Below are 27,765 nucleotides of genomic sequence, written 5' to 3' on the forward strand. Positions count from 1 at the left end.
AGACATACTCAAACCCTCTGTAGCTGCTGCCAAAAAGAAACAAAACTGTCCCTGCCTTCTGGCAGACAAATAGAGCAAAGAGAAGAGAAATGAAAGCATCTTGGGCACCCAGCCAGTCCTGGAGTTATAGAGACAATAGCAGCAGTGTCCCGAGCCGGGGGCTGCTCCCACCTGGGACTCAAACTCAGCAAGGCCTTCCCCTGGGGAGTCCTTGCCTAGTCTGTTTCCTGGAGTGGGGGCTGCTCATGTGCTCAAGGGAAGGCAGAGGAGGTTTTTCCTCCTACTGTCAGGGCTCAGTGGGGAAGATCAGGAAGAGATATGGGAAGGCTCTGGGACAGTTTAATCAATCCCTTCTCCTAACCCCATCCAACTCTCCCTCCAAACCTACCCAGTTCCATCCCTTTCTGTGGTCAAGGAGCAGTCTTCTGGCCTCTCGGACCACCCAGACCTCAAGGGTCAGAAGGCTCTGAGAGAGGTGACAAAACCCGAGAAAGGACCTTAAAAAGTTACCTAGTCCAGCCCTGGACAGTGTTGCTCAGTGGTCAGAGCACGGGCCTATGCATTGAAGGGTCTCGGGTTTGCTTCCTGGTCAAGGGTGTTCAAGGATCAGGGCATGTGAGGGAGGCAACCAATTGATGTGTCTCTCTCACATTGATGTTTCTCTCTCTCTCTGTACCCCACTCCCCCTCCTCCCCTCCCTTCTACTCTCTCTAAAAATCAATGGGAAAAATATCCTCAGGTGAGGATTAACAACAAAATATTACCCAGTCCAACCTTCCCAGTTTGCAGATGGGGAAACTCAGGGACAGAAGAGAGGCAGGGATTTGGCCAAAGCCAAACATCATTACAAGAGGCAGATCTTCCTCCATCCAGGCCAGGACTGTCTCCAGCATCATCTGGGCCCCACAAATTTAATTTCAGCGCCAAAGGGGACCATTCTGGGCACCACCACAGCTCTTTATTCCCACCTGTGCTGCAGTTAATTCAACCACTTCTGCTGGACCATTTCAGCACACTTTCAGGAACCTTGTCCGACCTGAAAGTGGGAAGAATGCGAAGCTCTAGAGCTCCCAAGAAGGCTGGTGGAGGTGGAGATCCCCCCGGGGGGAGGAATGCTCTTTTACTCAGCCTCTCACAAGTTCAATGAGAACAACACTAAGATTCAGGCAAGATTACTCAAATTAACTTGAGACTTCAGATTTTTGAAGCAATGTAGAAACCAGTATGTTTATAATTACTGCCACCCACAGTGAGCACATCAAGAGAAACCTTTACTTTGTTAATTCCAGGAGGTGAAATCTCACCCCAGGAACCACTTTTATCTTCCACCAAACTCCTGCAGGTTGTAAAAGCAGTACAGGGAGCGGCAAGAGCAGAGTGTCTGAGTTTGGGAGTGGGGTGGTGAAGGGAAGGTGGCCAGGACTCCAGAAGAGCTGTGAGTATGGAAATCTCATTTCTCAATTATCTGAAGCAGGAGCGCCTGTGTAATTAGGATATAGGGGAGTGCACCTGGAGAAGAGTCAGAAGATTTTCAAACCATGATATAGTTTCCTGGCTCTTCCCCACCAGGTTGAAAGTCCTCATTAAGGGGAGGTGGAAAGGGGTCTGGCTCTCAGACCATGGCTTTCTTTTATTGCTCTTGCTGCCACTAAAACCGGTGAGGATATTGATGGCCAGGCAGGGGCTGCCTTCTGCTTGCTTTAAGGGTCTCCAAGGGACAATAGTTGAGCTGGAGAAATTGGCTACAGGCTGGGAGGGCAGGGAGGGAATGGCAGGGGTTAGAAGCTGAGGCTGGGGGTGGGGTCATGGCAGGGGCTGGGAATCTGTGTGGCAGGTAGTATGGAGGCAGAGTAGTAGGTCCTGGGCTGAGGTTCAGGGGCCAGGCTGCCCAAATCAGCAGCTGTAGAGGGAGCACAATATGCAGAGATGGCACTGCCAGCAGCTAGGCCTATGGGCCAGGGACTGAAGTACTTCCAGATCCTTTCAGGAGGGATATGCTTTTACGGACGAGACTAGATCAGCCAGTCAGAAAGCAGTCTTCCTAGGCCAGTGGTCGGCAAACTCATTAGTCAACAGAGCCAAATATCAACAGTACAACGATTGAAATTTCTTTTGAAAGCCAAATTTTTTAAACTTAAACTTCTTCTAACGCCACTTCAAAACAGACTCGCCCAGGCCGTGGTATTTTGTGGAAGAGCCACACTCAAGGGGCCAAAGAGCCGCGTGTGGCTTGCGAGCCTCAGTTTGCCGACCACGGTCCTAGGAGCTTTCCCAGTGGAGAGCTGCTGCCCCTGCCTGGGAGCTTCTGTACCCGGGAGCTAGGCCATTGTGTCCTACTTCGTTCTACACACTGGGTCTAGATGGTCTTTAGCACATGCTCATGAACACACACTGGAGGCGCGCCCCCCCACCCCCCACCATGTGAGCGTGGCACTACCCTATAAGACTGCAGCATGCCTGTGGGAGCCCTTCTTTATTGGGAAATAAATACAGGGTCAAACAGGTGGGCCAGCCAACATGTGTAGTTCTGGGGGCCAAGAGGAAGGCGTCTGACTTGCTCAGAACTCAGATCTCCATGAGCTGGTCATTCCCCACGATCACCTCATTTATTCGTTTGGCTACAAAAGAAAAGGAAAAGGTTGTTTGAGAACTGTCAGCAAAAGATGTCATCTTAAACCCAATTACTTTTAATTCTGTGTTCATAAACATTTATTCCTCTCCCATGTGGCTCTGCTCTTGAGAAGCTCTTGGAATACAACTTGCCAAAGGGACTACAGGAGAGACAGCATCTTCCCACACAGCAGGAGGGTCTGCTCTATGCACCTGGCTTTCAGGGAGATTGCACAGAGGAGGGGAAGGAGAGGGGTCTTTAAGGATGAATAGAGTTTTCTCAGGCAGTGTATCAAAGGGAAGGCATTCTAGGCCACTAGAACAACATGAGTGAAAACATAAACATGTAGGAAAGGAAAACATGAAATACTGTGGTGTGGCCTGGGGGTAGGGAATAGGGAAAAGAGTGAGGAGAAATGAGACTAAATGGTTAAATGGAGATATCCAAAGGAAAAAGGGAGTTGCCTCATATGTAATACGGAAATAATAGCACCAACTGTATAGGGTTGTTGCAAGGACTCGATGAGTTAAAGAATCATTGAGTGCTCCATAAATAGTGGCTATTGTTATTTTCACAAAGTCCAAACCCATAAGCCCCTCCATGACCTGACTCTTGCTACCTCTTTAGCCCCATCTTCCACTGTTCTCCATTTGCACCTAAAGCCATACTATTTTATAGCTCTAGACCTCAGCACATGCTGTTCCAACATGCCTTTCTTCCCCATCACACTCTTATCCCAAATGCCCTAATCAATCACCTCCATTATGTGATTGATGCCTTCCCTTCTGAGCTGTCCATTTTCTGCTTTGTGAGAACATCCTATCTAATACCTGTCTCTATCTCTATATCATTATTTCATTCTCCTCTGCCTCACACTGCAGGGGCAGTGTATTTATGCTCATACCCCCGTGTTTAACACAGCTCCTGGCACATGAAAGATTTCAGAGATTTGGGATAATGACAAGGATAGGGTATAGTTATGTAAGTGGAGAGCTAAAGTTGAAAGGAGGTGAAGGTTGGTAGAGAAGTTCAGGAAATTAAGAAGCTAAATTATGAAGTTGGATGGTTCACTGATGAATATGTTTAAGTTGTCCAAGATGTTTGGAAAAAAAGAGGGAGGGAAGAGGAATACTGTGAATCCTCAATATATTTACAGAAGTGCCCTGAAGCTGATCAGTGATGTGATGAAAGGTAAGATGAGGGTTAGCTTTTTAAAAAAAATATATTTTGTATTGATTTCAGAGGGGAAAGGAGAGGGAGAGATAGAAACATCAATGATGAGAGAGAATCACTGATTGGCTGCCTCCCTTATGCCCCCCACTGGGGATGGAGCATGCAACCTGGGCATGTGCCCTGACTGGGAATTGAACTGTGACCTCCTGGTTCATAGTTCAACACTCCACCACTGAGCCACGCTGGTCAGGCTGTATTTATTTCTTTACTCATCTGTTTCCCTATAATAGACTGTGAGCAGCTAGACAGCAAGAGGCAAGTCTTAGTCATCTTTATAGATACCCTCCTAGAGCCTAGAATAAGGTAGGCAGTAACTCTTTGTTGAATGTGTGGGTGTTTGGGGGGTTAAGCGAGAGTATAGATGTAGGGGAAAAACCCCCACATGTATACAAGAGAAGGCCTCCAATCTCCTTCTCAAAGAGAATTTAATTGACACATCTGGTGCAGTAGAGCAACGGTGCTTGGGGATCCTGAATCCTCAGGCCTATTTCTCTAACTTTCTCCAGTGGGAAGAGAAACCTAGGTTTACATCTTCCACAGAGTTTGCTGTTATGGCGCCGCATTGGATAGGGGCAATCTCATGTGAGAAGAAAAGGACAGGAAAGAGAGGAAGAAAAGGGAACAGTGCAGGAAAGGAAAGAGCTTGAGTCATAAAGACTTGAATTCTAATTTGACTTTGAGCAAACTGTTCCAGTCTTTGGGCTTTAGTTCCTCACAGATTTGTGGAGATTTGGTAAGATAATTGATGTAAAGAGCCAGCATAGTGCTTGGATAAGTTGTGGAGATTTGGTAAGATAATTGATGTAAAGAGCCAGCATAGTGCTTGGATAAGTTGTGGAGATTTGGTAAGATAATTGATGTAAAGAGCCCAGCATAGTGCCTGGATAAGTTGTGGAGATTTGGTAAGAGAATTGATGTAAAGAACCAGCATAGTGCTTGGATAAGTTGTGGAGATTTGGTAAGAGAATTGATGTAAAGAGCCAGCATAGTGCTTGGATAAGTTGTGGAGATTTGGTAAGATAATTGATGTGAAGAACCAGCATAGTGCTTGGATAAGTTGTGGAGATTTGGTAAGAGAATTGATGTAAAGAGCCAGCATAGTGCTTGGATAAGTTGTGGAGATTTGGTAAGATAATTGATGTAAAGAGCCAGCATAGAGCTTGGATAAGTTGTGGAGATTTGGCAAGATAATTGATGTAAAGAACCAGCATAGTGCTTGGATAAGTTGTGGAGATTTGGTAAGAGAATTGATGTAAAGAGCCAGCATAGTGTTTGGATAAGTTGTGGAGATTTGGTAAGAGAATTGATGTAAAGAGCCAGCATAGTGCTTGGATAAGTTGTGGAGATTTGGTAAGAGAATTGATGTAAAGAGCCAGCATAGTGCTTGGATAAGTTGTGGAGATTTGGTAAGATAATTGATGTAAAGAGCCAGCAGAGTGCTTGGATAAGTTGTGGAGATTTGGTAAGAGAATTGATGTAAAGAACCAGCATAGTGCTTGGATAAGTTGTGGAGATTTGGTAAGAGAATTGATGTAAAGAGCCAGCATAGTGCTTGTATAAGTTGTGGAGATTTGGTAAGAGAATTGATGTAAAGAGCCAGCATAGAGCTTGGATAAGTTGTGGAGATTTGGTAAGAGAATTGATGTAAAGAGCCAGCATAGAGCTTGGATAAGTTGTGGAGATTTGGTAAGAGAATTGATGTAAAGAGCCAGCATAGTGCTTGGATAAGTTGTGGAGATTTGGTAAGAGAATTGATGTAAAGAGCCAGCATAGAGCTTGTATAAGTTGTGGAGATTTGGTAAGAGAATTGATGTAAAGAGTCAGCATAGAGCTTGGATAAGTGTTAAACAGAAGTTACAGAATGGGGCTGGGGCTGGTCTGTGTGCTCATGCCTGGGAGGTGCTCCTTTTTGGACTTCAGTGAGAGGAATGGGGAGGAGGCCCGACAGTGCTCAGGCGGCCAGATTCCCTAGGGCTGGCGTGGTCTTGGGAGTGTGACTGTCGATCAGGCTCCACCCTTGAGATAAGACTGACCAGAAAAGAACAAAGGAAATGCTGCTCTAGTTAGCTTCCTAGGGAACCTCCAAAAACTCTACTTTACCCTTTATCCCTCTATAGCCATGAGTCAGCCTCATCTGCTTATATCCAGACTGACATTTGCTCTTCCTTCATCCAGTCTCTTCTTAGTCTCCAGGGACACTGGGCTGTTCTGAAGACAGTCCCAGTTCCAACTAACATTCTTCTTGGCCCTCAGTGCTCCAGACCAGAGGGGCTAATTATCTGCTTGGCTGGGGCAGACAACGCTTTTTTGTGCTCAGTTTGTGCTCAGTCAGTCGTCAGGCTCCAAATAAGCACCTGAGCCTTCACAAGCTCGCCCTCCCTACTCTCCACTCTGCCCTCTGGTCTGCTCTTAGCCTGGGGGTAGGAGAAGAGAGAGATTAGATATGGTATTTTCGGAGTAGATGTATTTTCATGGAGATTCAGTAAAGGTGGGGGGAACCTGTGGGGGAGCAACAAGCAGTTCTAGTTCTGCTTGGCCAGGGTTGGAAGCAGGCTCCAGTACACACAACAGCAAAGTTCTGGGCTAGAATCAGGTTGGGAAGATCTCAAAGGTAAGGAGTACAAGGGAGGATGGTAAGTTGGGGAAAAATCAATGGGACAGAAGGGAATGACAAGTCACATATGAAAAGCTGCACTGTTGGGAAGCTAGGAAGGATTCCTATTAGCCAGGACCTGATCTATGCACCCATGAGGTCTACTTTCATGGCCAAAAGACTGATCACTGTGGTCACAGGGAAGAGACCCAAGTTCTCTCACTGACAGTGATAAGAGACTCAGAGTCTCATCAGTCTCCCAGATTTTGACTTTGTTGGCTAAGGCTTTCTACTGGCTTAAGCAGAAGGTCAAACTTGGTTATCAGGATTTTTGCCAGAAATAATCTCATTAACTGAGCATGATGGGGTTGGGTGAGAAAAGCCAGAATTGTCAGAGAATAGTTTGTTCTGGTAGTGTTAGAATAGGGTAGAGCCTGGCCAGTGTTGCTCAATGGTTGAACATCAACCAAAGAACCAAGAGGTCTCTGATTCCTAGTCGGGGCACAGGCCTGGGTTGCGGGCTTAATCCCCAGTTGGGGGGCATGCAGAGGCACAGCCGATCGATGATGTTTCTCTCTCTTCAATGTTTCTATCTCTCTCTCCCTTCCTCTCTCTCTTAAAATCAATAAAAAAACCCATGAAAAATTAGAATAAGGTAGAGAGGCTTACAATGGGTTATGAGAGTCACATTTTGGGGTAAAAGACTGCTACAGATGTAGTGACTCTGATATACAAGTGATTGGAATTGGAGAGAGGGCATTACTTATGAGGATGAAATCCCTCCATGTGAGGAAGACTGACGGGGGATTTTGCCATCTACTAAGCTCTTTGCTGGTGAAGACCTGAGTTATTGATGTTTGTCTGGGTCATCCATATTAACAGGTCTTGAGTGTTGCACTGATGGATAGGAATTTGCTTTATCCATACAGTTCAGCCTCCAAGAAAAGTGACAGTGGGAACAGGTGATTGGCCAGAAGTCCTTGTAGCAGGAAGGCACTGACTATCCTGCTAGATGCACAGGTCCCCCAGCATTGAGGACGGAGCAGGAGGTGTTGGGGCTCTCTACTTTAGAGTCTAGATAACTTCCCTGGTCCCCTCTCCTTCAGAAGGACCATTAAGGAGTCTCCTTGCTAAAAATGGGCACATAACATTAGTGCCAGAAAGCCCCGGAGACATGGAAGCAGCCCTGTGCTCCCTGATAGGAGATGCCAAGCCTCAGGCCCTCAGTATCTGGCATTCATGCATTCTGCACATGGAATAAAAAGGGTTCCTTGCAACGTAGAAGGAAGGAGCACCATCACTTTTTGGGAAATGGGGAGGAGAAGCAGCAAAAATTGTGAAATTCCAGGTTCCAGCACACAAGAAAGGAGGGACCTCTAGGGTGCTGGCAAATGGAGTTCACTCATTCAAACAAGCCTATGGAGTAAACTCTTTTAAAAACAACAAAAGGAAGCAGCTCCTGGCTCCAGGAGGGACTGAAAGAAGAAAGCACTGGGGGATGTTTCTACTTTTTATTGAGCAGGAGATAGTTTACAAAGACAAAGAGGCAGGAAGGAGGTGGAAGAAACACTATGTGGGGGTCACAAACCCAAACAGAAAAGAACAAACCACAGAGAAATACAATGAGGAGCGGGGAGGGGACAGGATAACAAAGCAGCTTCACAGACCAGATGAACAGCAAACCCCTCCCAAGGCCTTCCATGGAGTCAGGGAAAAGACTGGGGGTGCTGAATCCTATTTTAAAGAAACAACCAACAGGCCCCAGCTGCCCAAGAAATAAGTTTCTCTGCAACCTCAGGGTAGGCTCATATGTTGAGCAGGAAGAAAGAGTGAAGACCTGAGGTCCCTGAAGATTACAAAAAGCTTGTATATGGAGGCCAAATACATGTTCCCTATTGGTCTGGGAAAGATGGACTAAAAGGAGAAATGGGGTATCATTGATCAAATTCTGCTGGGCAAGCCAGGAGTGGCTTCTTCCTTCCCCCCGCTTTTTTTTTTTTTTTTTTTTTAGAGAGAATGGAAGGGAGGGAGAAGGAGAGAGAGAGGGAGAGGGAGAGAAACATCGATGTGAATGAAACACATTGACTGGTTGCCTCCTGCATGGCGCCAGGGATCAAATCTGCAACCCAGGTATATGCCCTTGATCCGGGAATAGAACCCATGACCCTTGTGGATTGATGCTCTAAACACTGAGCACACCAGCGAGGGCTCCTTTGGTCTATGTTTTTTTTACTCCTTACCTGAGGATATTTTTCCATTGATTTTTTTAGAGAGTGGAAGAGAGAGGGAAAGACAGAGAGAAATATCGATGTAAGAGATACATATAGATTGGTTGCCTCCTGCACAAGCCCAACCAGGGCCTGGGCTGGGGAGGAGCCTGCAACCAAGGTACATGCCCTTGACTGGAATTGAACCCCAGATCCTTTGGTCTGCAGGCCAACGCTCTATCCACTGAGCCAAACTGGCTAGGGCTCCTTTGGCCTTTTTAAAGGGTATCTGGCAATAATTCAGGCTGAAGACCCTGTTTTGTTATCTACTAGGTATGCAACTTGGGTAAATTTCACTTTTCAAAGTCTCAGCTTCCACTTCATCAAATGGGTCAATAACGAATCTTATTCTTATAGAGGACTTCTATAGCAAGTAAGATAGTGAATGTGAGAACATTTTAAAGTTTTAAACAACAGTTATAGGCCAACAGCATTCCAGGAGGGCAGTGCCATCCTTGCTTTCAGATTGGAGTTTCAGCTGCTGTCCAGCCCTCTCACCTGGGCTCATATCTATGGTGCTGCTGCTGACCAACACTCCTGCTCAAAGGTTTTCTGGGGAGACACTGGGTAGAGTCTGTCTGCCAGTAACTGAACTAAAAATACCGGCCTTCCTTGCAGCTAGAACATGGGCATATGACATGGCTTGACCTATCAGATGCAGTCACCCCAAACCTTGGACTGGAAACTAGTGATACGAAGAAGTAGGAACTAGGCAGCATCCACTTTGGAGTTGCTGGGTGGTTGGAGAGCTATTCCAGTGTTCAGTGAGATGGCAGCAGTGTCTACATCCGAATGGTTTGGGGTATAAATCTTTGCTATAACCCATTTTCTAAGCTTAATTCGGCAGCCATTGTAGAGCTGTGAGCTAGTATCTCTTCAATGAATTAATTTTTTTTTTAATATATTTTTATTGATTTTTTACAGAGAGGAAGGAAGAGGGATAGAGAGCTAGAAACATCGATGAGAGAGAAACATCGATCAGCTGCCTCCTGCACGCCCCCTACTGGGGATGTGCCCGCAACCAAGGTACATGCCCTTGACCGGAATCGAACCTGGGACCTTTCAGTCCGCAGGCCGACGCTCTATCCACTGAGCCAAACCGGTTTCGGCTCAATGAATTAATTTTTTAAAAAATCCTCACCCGAGGAGATTTTTCCATTTATTTTTAGAGTGGAAGGGAGGAGGAGAGACAGAGAGAAACATCAGTGTGAGAGAGACACCTGGATTGGTTGCCCCCGCCCCGAACCCTGCCGCATGCACCCATACCAGAGCCAGGAATGGAGCCTGCAACCGAGGTACATGCCCTTAACCGGAATCGAACCTGGGACCCTTCAGTCTGCAGGCTGACGCTCTACCCACTGAGCCAAACCAGCTAGGGCTATATATTTTTAAAATACGTTTTTATTGATCTTTAGAGAGAGAGAGAGGAAGTGATAGAGAGATAGAAACATCGATGAGAGGGAAATATCATCTATAGGCTGCCTCCTACATGCTCCTCCGCCTACTGGGAATCAAGCCTGAAACCCGGGCATGTGCCTTGACCAGGAATCAAACCAGTGACATCTTGATTTATGGGTCAATGCTCAACCACTGAGCAACACTGGCTGGGCTGGTATGTTAAAAAATTTTTTTTAAAGATAATTATTTATTGTTGAAAGTATTACATATATCTCCTTTTCCCCCCCATTGACCCTCTCTAGTCTGTCCCCACCCTCTGCCCCAGGACCTCACCCATTGTCTGTCTCCATGGCCATGCATATATGCATTATCCTTGGTTGATTCCCTCCCATACTTCAACTTTTTTTGATAGTAGGATGCATACATATATGAGTTTATCTGTAAGATAAATTCCTGAAAATGGAACTGTTAAGTCAAATTTTAAAAATTTGACAATGACAATGTCAATCCCCCTGCAAGAACAGCTTTATCAGTTTATGTCCTTACCTCCGATGTATGCATGTGCTTGTTCCCCACTCCTCACCAGCACTGAGCATCAGCTGTGCTGGTGTGATAGGTAAAAAGTGGCATCTATGACTGTAATTGGGTTTTGTTTACCTTTGGCTTCAATCCTCTGGCCACTTCCAATTAGGCAGTCCTTGATGTCTGCTCCCTTCTCGATCACAGCATTGTTGCAGATGACACTGCCCTGGATGTTGCTTCTGTAACACAGTAGCTAAGTCAGAAAGTGCTTAGGGCTCTCATCACCACCCTCACCACTATGGGCTGGGGGTTCTGGCTCCTCCACAGGCTAGGAATAGCTGGTCACTCCAGTTAATGGCTACATGCCTGAACTTATTACTAGAAGACAGAATGGCTCAGCTGGGTCAAGGGAGGACCTGGCTTTAGGGAAATCCAGAGTTTGGATATGCTCACACGGATCTTCTCCTTAAAAGCCCGAAAAGAGCAGACACACTGACTTCAGTTCTTTTTTTTTTTTTTTTTTAAATATATTTTATTGATTTTTTACAGAGAGGAAGGGAGAGGGATAGAAAGCTAGAAACATCGATGAGAGAGAAACATCGATCAGCTGCCTCCTGCACACCCCCTACTGGGGATGTGCCCGCAACCAAGGTACATGCCCTTGACCGGAATCGAACCTGGGACCTTTCAGTCCGCAGGCCGACGCTCTAGCCACTGAGCCAAACCAGTTTTGGCATGACTTCAGTTCTTTAGGCACCCCAGAACTAAACTCCACCCAATCTTTCCTCCTTAATTTGGGGATGGAAGCTGGTGCTGGTCCCTGGGCTGACCTAGGAGATCAGCTATGGAAAATAGTGGGTGTCCCACAGCTCTCACCACAGACTCTGGTTAAACCATACTCATTTAGGAAAAAAAGGATGCTTTTCAAACCAGCTCCATGCCACATTAAAGACTACTCCAGATCCTAAAGCCACACTCTCAAGAGTAGCAACATTTGCTCTTAACATTTAAATGTGTTTAAAGAGCATCTTCCTGGCTCCTGAAATCTTCACTAGCATTAATTCATACCTACTCTATGCCAGGTACTATGCCAAATACTTATGTATATTACAGGAGTGACTTACAGATCTAGCCATTTCATCAGAAAAATCACCTGGGCAGTGTTAAAAACAGCAATCAAAACCACTCTCAATGTCTGGGCCCCCATCAATCTTTTTGGTAGCTCTAGAATGAAGGGCCTTATGTATTTAATTAGGGGGAAAAACGATTCCTAGATGATTGTGGGAGTATCATTTTTACCTCAGATGTAGTAAAAATAATAACCACATTTTGTAGGTAAGGCAACAGAGCTGTTAAACCATTTGCCCAAAACCACGTAACTACCAAGTAGCAGGTCAAATTTAGGTATGCCTGACTCCAGAATCCATACATTTAACCATAGTGCCATACAAAGAAATTAAGGGGAGAAAAGACTGGAGGAAGCCTGGAGCTGCCGAGTTGCTTTTCTGAGCTGAGATGGCTCCAGGAGGATCTCTGTCTTAACAGGGGAATATTCGGTATCCTAAAGAGTCAGGGGCAGCTGGAGGGGAGAAGGAGGTGAGTAAGGAGGGTGTGAGCATCCACTGAAGCACAACAAACAAAAACAAAGCACCAATTAAGAAAAAATCCTACGAAACCTACGAGGCAGGGGGGATAGAGAAGGGACAGTCCAAGCACTGAAACTATCAATGCACAAGCCCTTAAAAAAGACCCTCCCAAATGCCAACACTTCAGTAAAATGTGAAAAATGAAAAATAAATATAGCACTTTATGGCATTTCAGAATCTTCTTTATTCTTCTTCAAGCCTGTCAGAAAGCAGTGAAAGGCCAAAGCCACAGCACCTCTGTGGTATGGGCTAGAGATGGGCAGAGACAGTATTAGTTTTTTTGGCTCAAAATCAGGATACACTCACTGGACAGGCATTAAGGGACTTTCTAGAACTTTACAACTTTCCCTCTGCTTCAGGCGGAAGCAGTTCAGTCAGAAGTTAGAGTGGTTTTCGCTCCTTGGGAAATATTCTCCCCAAAAGAATAGTAATGAAGTATAGAGAGCCTCAGATACACAGGCGCCTGGGACAGAGCAGGCTTGCAACTGGCTACTAGTTTGTCACTGAAAGTCTCCTTTCTTTTTCCAAGGTGGGAGGAGGGGTTTTAGAAGCCTGTGAAAGCATGCTCTGGAGCTAGGCCAGAGGTAAACATGGTCAGCAGACAAAAAACAGCCAACAGAAACTCAAGCAGCCATAATTAGAGACTATTTATTAACTGGCTACTTTGGAATCGGGGATATAGGTGGGAGCCATTTCTGAAAGGAGGAAGCTGGAATGTTTGAGGTCAGATTCCCATAACAATGCATAGCCTGGGTTTTCCTTGATTTTAGCAGGTCTGAATGAGGTCTTCAGAGCCTCCCATATTGCTTTTCTCATCTGGTTTGTGTGTAACACCCTCTGAGACACAGAGTGTCTGCAGATGTGACAGGGAAAAAGTGGGTTGATTGATGGGAAGCTGGGCGCTCTCCTGAGGCTCTTGGTCAGTGAATCTGTGGAAGGCTTTGAGATGAACACCTGACAAAATGTTCAGTGAGTGTGAAGCTCTTTTCTACCATTTGCTTCTTCAATTGTTCCTCATCATCATGCTGCGGTTATAAGTCACCTCCATTAGCCAGGCTGAGGTACTCTGGAAAAATTTCAAGTCAATAGACCCTTCCCTCTGTCCAGAAAGAAACTCCAAGATTAAGGGTTTTATTGGAAGTGTGTGCGTTTGCTCATGGTAGAGAGGAAGGACAGATACTACTGTATGAAACAAGCCCTCTCCACGTTGCCAATCCACAGTAATTACTGCCTTTTCTGCTCAGTGCGTAAGGTGGGGGTAAGGTAGCTTCCTATGGAGCTCAAGAACTGGCCCCAGTGCCAGAACTATAGTTTTTGCATCTAGTTTTAACTCTCAACTGGGTACTAAGGACTTTGCTGTGCTAATGCCTGGTTGTGTTATCTAAGAAGCTGCTCAGAGATAGCCAAGATTAATGCTATTTGTGTGTGTGTGTGTGTGTGTGTGTGTGTGTGTATGTGTTTTTTTGTTGTTGTTAATCCTTACCTGAAGTCCACTGATTTTTAGAGTGGAAATGAGAAGGGAAGGGGAAGGGGGCAGAGAGAGAGAAAAACATCGATGTGAGAGAGGCACATCGACTGGTTGCCTCCCCCACATTACCCAACTGGGGTCAGGGATTGAACCTGCAACCCAGGTACGTGCCCTTGACAAGGAATTGAACCCAAGACCCTTCAGTCACAGGCTGTACTCTAACTGCTGAGAAACACTGGCCAGGGCGATTAATGGGGTTTTAGTCCTCATTTCTCCTTGGTGGGGTTAAATTTTAAGCACAATTGTAGGTCTTGGTAAATTATCCTGCTAACCCTAATGCTTCAATGGAGAGGAGGCCATGAGAAAACACAGAGATCTATGGTAAGATTATTGCTTGGCCAGGCACACCACGCCATATACAAAGCACTTTATATTCATTATGTAACTTAATCCTTTTAGCAAACCTGTAGGGTAGTGGTATTTACTCTAATTTTTACAGAGAAAATTGAGGCTCACAGGGGTTAAGCAATGTGCCCAAGCTTACACAGTGGTGACTCTCTGTGTCATGGGCTTCTGCCTCAGGTGTTGACTTGGCAGTATTTGGCAAAGAGCCATGAAACTTCTCAGTAACTCTGAGGATAGGCAGGTTCTTCTCTGGGGATTAGTTGGCAGGCTTTCTATATTTACTCATAACCTTTTCTAGGCATGTGACTAAAGGTCTGACTCACTACTTCAGCCTAAAGATTATGGCTGAGTCATCCATATCTTCCTAGCTACCAGAGCCTCCTAACCTTAGCTCAGTGATTTTTGTTTAAATCCTCACCAGATATGTTGAGGGATGGAGGGAGGGAGGGAAGAAGGGAGAGAGGGAAAGTAGGAGGGAGGAAGGGAGAGAGAAACATCAAGAAATATCGATCGGTTGCCTTCCATATGCACCCCGACTGGGGATCAAACCTGAAACCTAGGTATGTGCCCTGACCAGGATCGAACTCCTTGACCTTTAGGTGTACAAGATGATGCTCCAACTGAGTCACCTGGCCAGGGTGGGTAGGATCTAAATTTTATTGTGTTTGACAGATATTCTTTAGTCTGTGTATGGGTAGGTGGCAGTTATCTAGTGTTTTCATTTTGTTGAGTTTCAAGGAGTGAAGTACTCACTCAGATCTTTTTCTAGAAGTAGACAGGGCTCTCTTGACAGATACTCAGCCAAATATAGTACAGGGATTTAAACCAGGGATCTCTATTTTTCATTCAGTAAGTACTTACACAGTATCTAGTATAGAAAATGTACAGCACTAGAAGTTAAGAAATACAAATACATATAAGAAGTATTTCTGTATTCAAGGAATTTATAGTCTTGTTGATGAAAAAAGAAAGAGGCAGTTTAGTGCCATGTGAACATAAGTTAAGTGTTATGGGCACCCAGGGAACACAGAAGTGAGGAAAATAATTTCTGGCTAGGACAATTCAAGAAGGTTGCTAGAATATGTAGGAGCTAGAATATGTAGCTTGAAGATGGGTAGGATTTCTACAGATAAAGATCTGTAGAGAGAGGCAATCAGGCAGAATGAATGTCAGGAATGAAGGACAGTAGAAAAGGAAGGGACCCAATGGGCAGGGCAGTCAGTTGAGTGCAGGTGAAGAGGACATTCAGGGTAACAATGAGCAGCAGTAGCATCTTGTTTGGCTCTGAGGGCTGCACTTGCTGCTTGCAGAAAGCATGGAAAATCTAGGTGAAAACCTGGCTTCCTGGACTGTCTACTTGTGAAGGTACTATCCTAGACTACAGCTTGGGTCATTCACCTTGGACTAAGAGGAAATGCAGATGGACTAGAGGGCCAAAGATGCTGAACACAGACTGACACTGAAGTCTTGACAATGAACTTTTCACTAGACTTTGGATTGCTAAGCATCAGCTGTCATATAAATTGGAAGTGGTAGAAAATGAGAAAGACAGGCAGGAGCCGTCTCTGCACAGTCTCGCCTACACCTTCCCCAAGGTGGTCCTATTCGCATCCCTCAAGCCCTGAGGACCTTGGGCAGGTGTCCAAGCCACTGTCCAGAAAGCCTCAGCAGTTCACTACTGCTGGTAGAGACAAGCAAACAAAGAATATGAGAAAATCTTCTGGACAAATTCATATTCCTACTCTACCAATCAGTCCAGATGTAATAGCAGCAGAGTAATCAAATCTCACACGACTGCAATTTAATTACCTTTCCCACATTTACCATAAATAATTAAGACTAAATGACTTGAAAATAATGGGGGAAAGTTCATATGGGATTCAGGATGTCTGATCTTTTTTTTTTTTTAAATACATTTTATTGATTTTTTACAGAGAGGAAGAGAGAGGGATAGAGAGTTAGAAACATCCATGAGAGAGAAACATGGATCAGCTGCCTCTTGCACACCCCCTACTGGGGATGTGCCCGCAACCACGGTATATGCCCTTGACTGGATTCGAACCTGGGACCCTTGAGTCCGCAGGCCGATGCTCTATCCACTGAGCCAAACCGGTTTTGGCAGGATGTCTGATCTTATCATTAAATCCATGTGGGCTATAGCTTTACTTCAACTTGTTTTTTTTAGAGAGTGGAGGGGAGGCAGGAGGCAGGAGGAGTGGGGGAGAGGAGAGAAAGAAAGATAGAGAGAGAGAGAGAGAGAGAGAGAGAGAGAGAGAGAGAGAGAGAGAAACATTGATGTGAGAGAGACACATCGACTGGTTGCCTCCTGCATGCACCCCAACTAGGGCTGGGGACTGAGCCTGCAACTGAGTTATGTGCCCTTGACCAGGAATTGAACCCGTGACCCTTTGGTCTGATGCTCTAACCATTGAGAAAAACTGGCCAGGATTACCTCAACATTTTTAGCTGGAAAAATAGCAGTAGTCGCCATCTAAACCTTTATTGTTTCCCCAGCTAGAAACTTTATTAGGCCATCCAGAATTATACCTCCTCCAAAACAGTAATTGGCTCTGGGATATTATGCAGGCCTTTTCCATGAACTTCTCTCATATAAGCAAGCTGGAGTTTCTTAGGTAGCCTTGGTTTTCTCACCAAGTCTCTTCATGTCAATTCAGGACACTAACACTGGACTTGAAAGAGGTGCTAGAGAGCTGATGCTTTGTCTGCCCACCCACAGGAAGGGAGGGAGAGGTTGCTGGTTAGAGTAAATGGTAAAGTTATGGCACTGTTTCCCTGGCAGGTCTAAGGCAAGATGATACAGAGAGTGGAAGTGACAAAGCCTCATGAGCTACTCTGGGACCAGGTGATCAATGGATAAAGGCTAGTGCAGTTCTGGTTTTCAAAAGAATGGTGAGGTGTGTCAGTCTCACACAGGAATCTAGAATGGGGCATGGAGCGGCAGGGGTGCAAGGAGAAAAAAACGTTTGGAATGCCACAATTTATTTATCTGTAAAAATGCAGGAGTTGAGCTGGAAGACTTCTAAGGCCCCATCTCACTCTAACATTCCAGGACTCAGTGCTGGAGCTACATCATGAGAAATCTTGAAGTTCAAACTTTATTCTATAAAGGTAATGGACAGTTTTCAAAGGTTTTTTTTTTTTTTTAATAGGACAGGGATAAGAGTAGAGATATCCTTTAGAAAGACAATGCTGGTAACATGCTACCTCCGTGAAATGAGATCAAGTAATGGTGCTGATAATAAAGTAACAGCTAACATTCTATGTGCCATGCACTGTTTTTTTATTATGGCACTTCCTCCCTAAATCCTGCCTATTGTCTTCCTGCTCTAATGCCACACACTATCCCTGAGTGATCTTATGTTACCACTTCTATGCCAACCATTCCCAAATCTGTACTTTGCACAGGCTTCTTTCCTGAGCTCCAGTCCTGCACATCAAGGCTGCCTGCCATGAATGCAACTTGTCCCAAGTGGAACTCATCATTCCCCTGCCTACCACCCTGCAAATCTTGCTCCTCCTCTATTGATTTCTATCTTAGTGACTAGCACACGAGAAACTTTATTGCTCAAGCAAAACCTGGGCATCTTGATTTCTCGCTCTTTTACCTCACATATTTAGGCAGTTACCATGTTTTATAGTGTTTATCACCTTATTATTTCTCCTTTCCATCTCCACTGCTATTGCCTTAGTTTAGGACCTCTTTTAAAATTTTTATTTTAAATTAGTTTACATTCAATATTATTTTCTATCAGTTTCAGGTGCACAGCATAGTGGTTAGACAATCACATTACAAAGTGTTCTCACCAATATTTCCAGTACTCACCTGGCACCATAGTTATTATAATATTATTGACTATATTCCTTATCCTTTACTTTACATCCCCATGACTATTTTGTAGCTACCAATTTGTACTTATTTATTTTACTTCTAAATATATTTGTATGATTTCAGAGAGGAAGGGAGAGGGAGAGAGACAGAAACATCGATGAGAGAGAATCACTGGATGGCTGTCTTCTGCATGCCCCCTACTGGGGATTGAGCTCTGCAACCCAGGCATGACAGGCTCAATCCCCATAGGGGAATCGAACCATGACCTCCTGGTTCATAGGTCGATGCTCAACCACTGAACCACACTGGCCGGGCTATTTATTTATTGATTTTTTAGAGAGAGGGAGGAAGAGAGAGAGAGAAAAAGAGAGAGAGAGAGAGAGAGAGAGAGAGAGAGAGAGAGAGAGAGAGAAACATTGATTTTGTTGTTCTACTTATTTATGCATTCATTGGTTTCTTCTTGTATGTGCCCTGACCAGTGTATCGGGACAACACTCTAACCAGCGCCAATGTGTACTTCTTAAGGCCAGACAGTAAAAATGCTACAAAGGATATAAAACAGGTTGATGTAATGGAGAGTACTGGGACAGATTACTGCTGATAGGGTAGTAAGCAAAGCCTCTTCTTAAATGGTGAAATCTGAGCTAAGATCAAAATGAGGAGATATTTCTAAAATAAGAAAATGTTATATTTTTAATTGCCCAGGGTTTTTTTTCCTTTTCTTTGAAATGACAGGTTACTTGAAAGTATTTTTCTCTCCCTGCAGAGCCTCTGTTTCTTCCCAGTTGCTGTTTTCTATTTGTTTGATGTGGTGTCTCTCTTTCATGATAGAAGCTTTCTTTAGGTCTCTGGTAATCTTTGATTATGTCTTTATATTTAGGGGAGAATTCTAAAAAGCTGATTGGAAGCTCTAGAAACATGAATGAGCCCTAACCGGTTTGGCTCAGTGGATAGAGCGTCGGCCTGCAGACTCAAGGGTCCCAGGTTCGATTCTGGTCAAGGACATGTACCTTGGTTGCGGGCACATCCCCAGTAGGGGGTGTGCAGGAGGCAGCTGATTGATGTTTCTCTCTCATCGATGTTTCTAACTCTCTCTCCCTCTCCCTTCCTCTCTGTAAAAAATCAATAAAATATATATTTAAAAAAAAATAGAATCATGAATGAAATTTGTCACTACAGGGTGATTTCACTGGGCTGTTAGTAATCTCTGATGTAAATAAATTTAGGTTTTTCATCTTGGGCTGATTGGATTCACCAGAGAAGATTCTTCCAAACTTTGGCTGAAGGCTGAGGGCTGGTTGCAAGGGTTCTGGAAGTCAAGCCAGGTTGTGGGCTTGGGGAAGGACAGATCTTGGTGGCCAACATCCCTGTGGTCTCCAGTGTTCCTGGTTTTTTATTATGGCACTTCCTCCCTAAATCCTGCCTATTGTCTTCCATCAGTCATTCTTTCTAAACAGCAAAGGCTTAACCTTTAGCACTATCTCTATGCAGCTTCTCTTCCCAAAATGCTTCTCCCAACTCTCACTGGCAGCTGTGAGAAGTTTAGCTTTCACCAGCCTTGCAGTCTTCCCCTATACTTCTCTCTTATCAGTTACTGGACAGAGAAATCAACAGATGTGTGAGCAGAATCAGACTCAGGCTGATCAGGCCTAGTGGTCTTCAAAATTTGTTTTATAGATCTGCTTCACATCCTATAAGAAGGACAAGCACCCTTCCCCCATTGTATTCCAAACCACTGTGCTTTTATCATTTTTAAATACTGAGTTTCTGCATAAGATTTACCTTAAGAAAAAGTCTGAAAACCTTTTTTTTTTTTTTTTTGGAAAAATCTTTCTAAAAAGTCTGAAAATCACTGATTTGGTATCCTTCCTCTGTTATCACCTATGCTTGCTTTTTATATAAGCAAAAACCTGAGTTCAATACAGAGGAAGAATGCTATTAAACATCATTCATGTTTTCTTACTCCAAGTACAGGTTGTTCATAAACCAAGATTTTAGGACACTATAGGATCTCAAAATGGGGGAATATTCTCCATAATTAGTAACAGAGAAGCTCTCCATCAAAAACGGTGTGTGGCTTATATGTCCACTCTTCCTAGGCCTCTGCCTTCTTCAGGGCTTCTCGGAATATTAAGATAAGGGAAGGTGACCCTTAGATATTGGTACAGTGTCATCCCAGCATTGACAGTGGTTCACTACTGAGGCCACCCATCAAGCAGGATATCAAAGCAGGAGAGAGTAGTTTCTTCCAGGACCAAATATCATAAGTATGAGAAGACTGTTAGAAATGCTTTCAGAGACTATTTCATCCTTTTGCTTTTCTTCCCTTCCCCAAGCTGATCCCTTTCCTAGGCTGTACTGGGCCCCAAGCCTCTGAGTGGTACCAGGGGCCTTGTCTCAAGTGGGCACAAGGGGAAACATACCCTTCCTCCACGGTGACTGAGTTCATGAGAAGGCAACTGGTGATAGTCACTCTATCTCTTATGACACAAGATGAACCAATAACCGAGTGCTTAATGGATGACTTCTCTCCAATCTGTGTATCTGGCCCAATGAGGCAGTCAACTCCAACCTGTAAAAGGCAAATATAAAATTCTATCCATTCATCTTAGCCAAATGCAAATTAGCCCCCCAGATCCCTTGAGCTGGGGCCGAATAGGATATTTTCCCAGGGATACTTCAGCAAGAGAAACCATCATCAGTATTTCTTAGGGTCACAAGTCACATAATACCTCTGAGACCAACTCAAACTTACACTCTCATGCACTTGGGTACATAGATATGCTCTCTTGGAGACAGTGCTCAAATCGGGGTAAGAGGAGGGAGAGAGATGGAAAGCTCCTTTGTCTGAGTCCCAGGACTATAATGGACTTTCCTTATAGGGTTTGTGTAGTTGGGGTCAGCACCTCTCCAGGCAGATTCTAGCCCAAGGTGAAATTTTATAACCAAAACCCAGCTGGGATTTCCCTGGGGCTAATGAGGTTCTGGGCTTGAGAGCCCTATCTAGCTTCACTAGAACAAGCCTCAATGCACCCAGAGATCATCCCATACCTGCCCTGCCCAAGCTAGTACTTACCAAGTGTTTGTTGACAATCTGGGCTGATGAATGAACAAGTGATTCTTCTGGACAAAGAAGAGGTAGCAATTTGGGCACCTTAAGGAAAGAGGTTTGGCCATTAAAGTAAGACCAGAAAACACCTGAAAGTACCTTAGGTAGAACCCAATGCCCAGTCAGAGATGTGGGAGTTTTCAGCCACAGCTTCCTATCTGGATGAGGCAGAGCAAGAAGCTGTTGCATTTTCCATGGGACAAGGGTTATTTACGCAGCAGCTTCTAGATGGTCTTATCTCAGTTTCTGAGCTGAGAGTATCGTCCCTGAAAGTAATGCCATGTCCCTCAGCTGGGAGGTGTTGAGATAAACCTTTCACATACCCAGGCAGCACTTGGGAGAGGAGGCCTAAGGAGGGCAAGGAGCATCCTGAGTCCTGACCATAGTCATCCTAGGCTCTTGCTCACTTCCTGACCACTGTGGCCATGCATGAGGTGAGAATAGGAGCAGTGTTACACAAATTTCATAATCAGGACAGACCCTGAGAAAGCACCCATGTTCTTCATCAGTCAAAATTAAATGCTGATGGGAAAGTATCCACCATTCTCTCTCCAGTATGAGAAAACGAAAAAGGTTAGGAGAATGGAGATCTCCTCTATTACACTTCAACCAAAGCCATTAAGGCCTGTTGGCTGCACAGCCTTTGCTGTCACTTCAGAAGATACTTCTCTAGCCTCAGGCTGTTCATGGACCTGCTTTTGACCGGTCTGACAGACTAATCATAGTCTGAAGAAAGAGAACTAAAAATCTTGGAAGCTTTCTAATAGCTCTGACCCTATATTGGGGCTAACTTTATCCAGGACTGCCCTGAGTAAACATGGAATTAGTTGTGATTTCTCATAAACTCTCTGGCCTGGATTCCTTTAGATCTTTAACCAATTTTGGTTGAAGCCAGCTTGGGGTCTGGGGCTGGTGTGGGTTCTGAAGATTCCTGAGCTAGATTTTCTTTGGACTAAATCCTAATCCCAGTTTCCAGCAACTTTAATCACTCTACCTGCCTCTCCATCCCTCCCCAGCTTATACGTGCACTGACAGTTTTCACAAGATTCTACCAGGAACCATGTCAACAGCTAATCTTTTCATCATCTTGACCCTGTTCTTGAATGTCATTCTAATGTGGTTCCCTCAATCATTTATCTTTTTCTATTTTTATTTATTTTTTATTTTTATTATTTCAGAAAGGAAGAGAGAGGGAGAGAAACATCAATCGGCTGCCTCCTGCAGGCCACAACAAATGACCAAATCCGAAACCTGGGCATGTGCACTTGACCGGAATCAAACCCGGGACCCTTCGGTCCCTCGGCTGATGCTCTACCCACTAAGCCAAACCAGCCAGGGCTCCTATTCTCATTTCAATCCCTTACTGCTCTGTGTTTCTTTTCATGGTCTCATCTTGCCCCTCTCCGAAAACCTTCCTCCTGTGACTGCTACAATAAGAGCTCCCCTATACCCTTAGCCTCTTCTCTGTACCTCTCTGCATCCCTTAACTAAACTAAAACCTGGCTTGTCTTTCATGGCACTGCTTCCCCTTCAAAAGAAGTTACTCATTCTCTATATCTAATAAACCTCAGGGTTAAAAAAAGGGGTTGACAAGACCCCTTACCCTTTAATGCTGTTTCCAGGCATTTCATACATGTTCCTTCCTTGAGGTGTTGCCATCTGGCTACTCTATACTCTGTTCCTTCACTTTCTTAGGAAAGCCTCTGCGTGCCTGTGTTTATGTCACCACAGGACTTATTATGCAGTATTTATCTGCTTGTTCATGAAGTACTGTACATATCCCCCTGCTGAGCAGAATAGGGGAGAGCTGCTGAACCCAGAGACCATAGATTAGCCTTCCTGGAGATCTTAGCCTCTTTTTAGAGTCACAGAGGCTCTGCCTCTATGGACCAGGCCCTCTGCTGCCACTTTTGCTATACCCGGGAACCCCAATGGTCTCACCTGACAGTCCAGGTCTTTCTCAACCTTAGGAGTAAAAGGGATTCTGAACAAGTCACTGTCTACCTAACCCTATCTAATAAAGAGGGAATATGCTAATCGACCCTCACACAATTGCAAAGATGGCGGCACCCACAGCCAATAAGGAGGGAATATGCTAATTGAATGCCATGCCCTCAAAGATGGTGGTGCCCACAGCCACAAGATGCCCAGTCCCCTCAGCCCTGCCAGGGCGGCAGGCGCTCTGCACGCCTGACTCCAGAGTCCCCCAGTCCCCTCAGCCACCCACCTACCCAGGGCTGGTTGGTGGTACAGGCAAGCCTCAGATGGCAGCTGCCCAGCTGCCCAGGGCCGCCTGAGGCTCACGCTGCCGGCAGTGGCAGCAGCAGAGGTGTGATGGGGCGTCACCTTCCCGATTGCTGGGTCGCCTCCCGCCCCTGAGGGCTCCTGGACTGTGAGAGGGGGCAGGCCAGGCTGAGGGACCCCCCACCTCCAGTGCATGAATTTTCATGCACTGGGCCTCTAGTGAATAAATAAGACAAAGGACTCAGTCTGTTTCTAGGGAAGGAGCTCCCATGAATTCTCTTCTAGACCCCTCCTCTCACCTGTCTGTTTGCTTCTATGTAGAGTCCCAGGGTACTCAATCGAAGGCAGAGCCCCTCTTTCATGATGTGGACATAGCAGCGCACCCGTGATCTGGACAAGTCTTCCCACTTGTCTCCTCGACAGGCATTCCAGCAGCCATCATAGGGAGCAAAGGTCATTGCATTGTTTTCTTTTATAAAACTGTAAATATCTTCAGAACAAACACCCAAACCGAGCAAATGAATGAGAGAGATGACAGAGGAGATACAGACTCAGTAAGTTTTGAAAGAGGGCAAAGTTCACACCTCTCCCCATGGAACCCACCCATGCAGCATGGACCCTGGGAAAATCCCACTAAAACTTGAAAGACCAAGTAAAATTAAAAGAGGCAATGTGCTTTCTTGTATGTTTGAAATATTGTATGAAACAAAAATGCTTTAAAAGATTTCCGAAAGCAAATTTGAATAACCAAGCACTACTAAGGGGAAAAAGAAATGGGTGACTCTTTTTTTTTTTTTTTTAAATATATTTTATTGATTTTTTACAGAGAGGAAGAGAGAGGGATAGAGAGTTAGAAACATCGATGAGAGAGAAACATCGATCAGCTGCCTCTTGCACACCCCTACTGCGGATGTGCCCACAACCAAGGTACATGCCCTTGACCGGAATCGAACCTGGGACCCTTAAGTCCGCAGGCCGACGCTCTATCCACTGAGCCAAACCGGTTTGGGCAATGGGTGACTCTTGTAAATCATGAAGTAACACAAGCAAGTGTCCAGGTTTTAGTGACCCGCCATATTGTGGGGCTAGCCTCTATTACATATCTGGAAGTTGTACCAGGACGGAAATAGCACAGGACTAAGAGCCAGAGTAGCTGGGCTCCAGTTTTTCAACTCTTAGAATAATAATTTGGGATCTTTTATTTTATGATACAAAAACTGGGGTTTAGAAGACTGAGTACACCAAAAGCAATCTAAATCCATCTACGTATCAGAACTGAGACAAATTGGGGCGTATGTAGTCTAAAGTCAAATAAAATGTACTGGTTTAAAAAAACAAAAGAGGACTGAGTAACCTCCCTTAGGTCACAGAGCTAATAATTCATTTGATAAATATATATTTTTAGGCAGGAATATGAGAGCAAACAAGACAGACCTCGCCCTTGCACCCTGGAAAGGAGACCTCTGGTTGGACTGTAATTGTACATCTTTCCTCCCTTGACAGAGAGGCTGAGTTTAGTCAGGAGTGGGGCTGCCCAGAGCCTAGAAAACAGGGGAATTGAGAAGTGGTGGGAAGATTTTAAAAGGTAAAATGGTCTAGTGAGGATCTAAAGAATGGTCTAGAGAGTGAACCTGAGACATGATTAGCTTGTCCCTGAAGAGCACAGTGACAGGATCTGCTTGGGCAAGCTTACCCAGAGCTCAGAGAGTGGCAACAGCTAGCCTGTCTTGCCGGGTGGCTAGACAAAAACCAGTAAGCTGCCCAGCCACTCTTTCCAAAGGTGCTGCTACTACAACCTCATTGCACCAACCCAAGTACTGACCTAAGGGCTTCAGCTCCTTTTTCTTTAGATCTTCCTCTTTTTCCTCTTGTCCTTGTTGGGAGGAAGCTGAAGAAAACTGTTTTCTTACTAGGTATGGAATCAGTTCACTCCGGATGGACGTGATTGACCTAGGAAGAAAGAGTGGTCAAATATGAGGAATCTGACTGTCTAAATCCATAGGGATTAAAAACTGCATCCAAGGAAAAGCTAAATTCCTTCCTGTCAGGCCACCTTGGGACTGACAGAGATAAAAAGTGGCATGAGGAGAAGCAGTGGACCTAAGTTCTCTATCAGCTTTAGGTAGTATACTGAATCTGGGACTCCCTTCCCGTGATCTATGCAGAAAACAGTCTTTCACGAAGCCCCATCTACATGGCATATGTGCATATGCATGTGTGTATGAGTGTGTGTATTTTAACATGGTGCCTTGACTATTAACTGGCAATTATGTGGGAGAAGGTAGAATGCTCTGATCTTTTGAAAAAAGTTGTTTAAAAAACTTTCTCGCCTTCCGCTGCGGCAGACATTGAGGAGCAGCAGCCATGGCTCTGCGCTACCCCATGGCCGTGGGCCTCAACAAGGGCCACAAGGTGACCAAGAACGTGAGCAAGCCGAGGCACAGCCGCCGCTGCGGGCCCCTCACCAAGCACACCAAGTTCGTTCGGGACATGATCCGAGAGGTGTGTGGCTTTGCCCCCTATGAGCGTCGTGCCATGGAGCTGCTCAAGGTCTCTAAGGACAAGAGGGCCTTGAAATTCATCAAGAAAAGGGTGGGGACACACATTCGTGCCAAGAGGAAGAGAGAGGAGCTGAGCAATGTCCTTGCAGCCATGAGGAAGGCAGCAGCCAAGAAGGACTGAGCCCCACCCTCTGTCTGTATAATAAAACCTGTTCAGAAACCTGGGAAAAAACACTAAAAAACCCCCACAAACAAACAAAACAAAACTTTCTCCATAAAGGCCTTGCTTATCTTCTGTTAGATTAATCCTAAGTACAGTATATTTTTGTTGGTATTATAAATGGTATCTTTTATTAATTTATTTATTTAAAAAATCTTTATTGTTGAAAGTATTATAGATGTCCTGCTTTTCCCCCTACTGACCCTTTCTAGCCTCCCCATTCCCCGCAGTCTTCACCACCCTATTGTCTGTGTCCATGGGTTATGCATATCTGCATACAAGTTCTTTGGTTGATCTCTTCCCATCCACCCACTCACCCACCCCCGCCTTCCCTCTGAGATCCGAGAGTCTGTTCCATGCTTCTGTGTCTTTGGATCTATTTTGCTCATCAGTTTCTTTTATTTTTTTTAATTATTTTTTATTTATTTATTTTTTTAAATTTCTTTATTGATTAAGGTGTCACATATTTGTCCTCATCCCCCCATTCCCATCCCACACCCCTCCCCATGGATACCCCAACCCCCTGTTGAACTTAACCATTGGTTAGGCTCTTATGCATGCACGCAAGACCTTTGGTTGATCTCTCCCTTTTCCCCCCACCCTCCCCTATCCTCCCTCTGAGGCCCGATAGTCCGATCGGTGCCTCCTTGTTTCTGGTTCTGTTCTTGTTCATCAGTCCATGTTGTTCGTCATTTCCCCTAGATGAGCGAAATCATGTGTCACTAGAGATATACTTATAAGAATTGAATGTGCGACGAGCAATAATAGTTATGCTGACAGGCAAATGAATCAGTCTGTAGTGAGTTTCTTTCTGGACCAACAGTTCTTTTGAGACCCAATATCAATGTCCACCAGTTCCTTATGAGTACATGTCGGCACTGACCCCTCAGCTCTGGATGGTGGACAAATGGTGGTAATGCAGGTCCGACTCCCTCTGGTTTGGTCTCGGCCGGACCCAGGGGCACGGCTTCACCCGGATCCAGGGGCCCACGGCCTCACCCGGACCCGGGGCCAGGCTCACCCGGATCCAGGGGCCCGCGGCCTCACCCGGGCCCGGGACCCAGGCTCACCCGGATCCAGGGGCCCGCGGCCTCACCCGGGCCCGGGACCCAGGCTCACCCGGATCCAGGGGCCCGCGGCCTCACCCGGGCCCGGGACCCAGGCTCACCCGGATCCAGGGGCCCGCGGCCTCACCCGGGCCCGGGACCCAGGCTCACCCGGATCCAGGGGCCCGCGGCCTCACCCGGGCCCGGGACCCAGGCTCACCCGGATCCAGGGGCCCGCGGCCTCACCCGTCATCAGTTTCTTTTAAATAATTACTTTCTTCTTATTGTAAGTTTATAGGAATTCAACTTCTCTATTTTGATCTTATAGCCAATTGCCTTTATCTGTAGATTCTGACAATCATACCAACTATGAGAACAACAATTTTTTTTCTTCCTTTCTAATCATTATATATTTTATTTTCCCTATTTTACCATATTGGCTGAGTAAAAGCACTGATAGCAGTCATCCTTATTTGTTTTTTATTTTAAAAAGAATTCTAATATTTTATCACTTAGACTGATGATTGTTACAGTTATATTTTTCATCATCAAAGCTATCATTTATTGGTGGTCTTCTATGTGTAGATATTGGTCTTCATGCTTTATAGCTAATAGTTGGCACATGTTACAGGCTTTTTAAAAATATATCTTT

General features: G+C 45.2%; 2 protein-coding genes across 3 annotated transcripts in view; one reads left to right on the forward strand and one right to left on the reverse strand.

The window, feature by feature from the left end:
- Positions 1 to 2,437: 2,437 nt before the first annotated feature.
- EIF2B3 (eukaryotic translation initiation factor 2B subunit gamma) overlaps positions 2,438 to 27,765 on the reverse strand; it is an 87,836-nt gene continuing 62,508 nt past the window's right edge. For both annotated transcript variants that reach the window (XM_079777703.1, XM_079777704.1), the window contains exons 7-12: positions 25,169 to 25,296; positions 23,646 to 23,836; positions 21,070 to 21,147; positions 20,417 to 20,565; positions 10,760 to 10,863; positions 2,438 to 2,618 (exon numbers count right to left, since the gene is read on the reverse strand). In XM_079777703.1, coding sequence (XP_079633829.1) covers positions 2,566 to 2,618; positions 10,760 to 10,863; positions 20,417 to 20,565; positions 21,070 to 21,147; positions 23,646 to 23,836; positions 25,169 to 25,296 — 703 coding nt within the window. In that variant the 3' untranslated portion in view covers positions 2,438 to 2,565. The remainder of the gene's footprint in view (positions 2,619 to 10,759; positions 10,864 to 20,416; positions 20,566 to 21,069; positions 21,148 to 23,645; positions 23,837 to 25,168; positions 25,297 to 27,765) is intronic.
- Positions 25,572 to 26,077, forward strand: LOC307103836 (large ribosomal subunit protein eL36-like). Its single transcript, XM_079778377.1, has one exon. The coding sequence runs from the start codon at positions 25,711 to 25,713 to the stop codon at positions 26,026 to 26,028; it is 318 nt and encodes a 105-aa protein (XP_079634503.1). The 5' UTR covers positions 25,572 to 25,710; the 3' UTR covers positions 26,029 to 26,077.

The sequence above is a fragment of the Cnephaeus nilssonii genome (assembly GCF_951640355.1).
Source record: "Cnephaeus nilssonii genome assembly, chromosome: 7".
NCBI lineage: Eukaryota > Metazoa > Chordata > Mammalia > Chiroptera > Vespertilionidae > Cnephaeus > Cnephaeus nilssonii.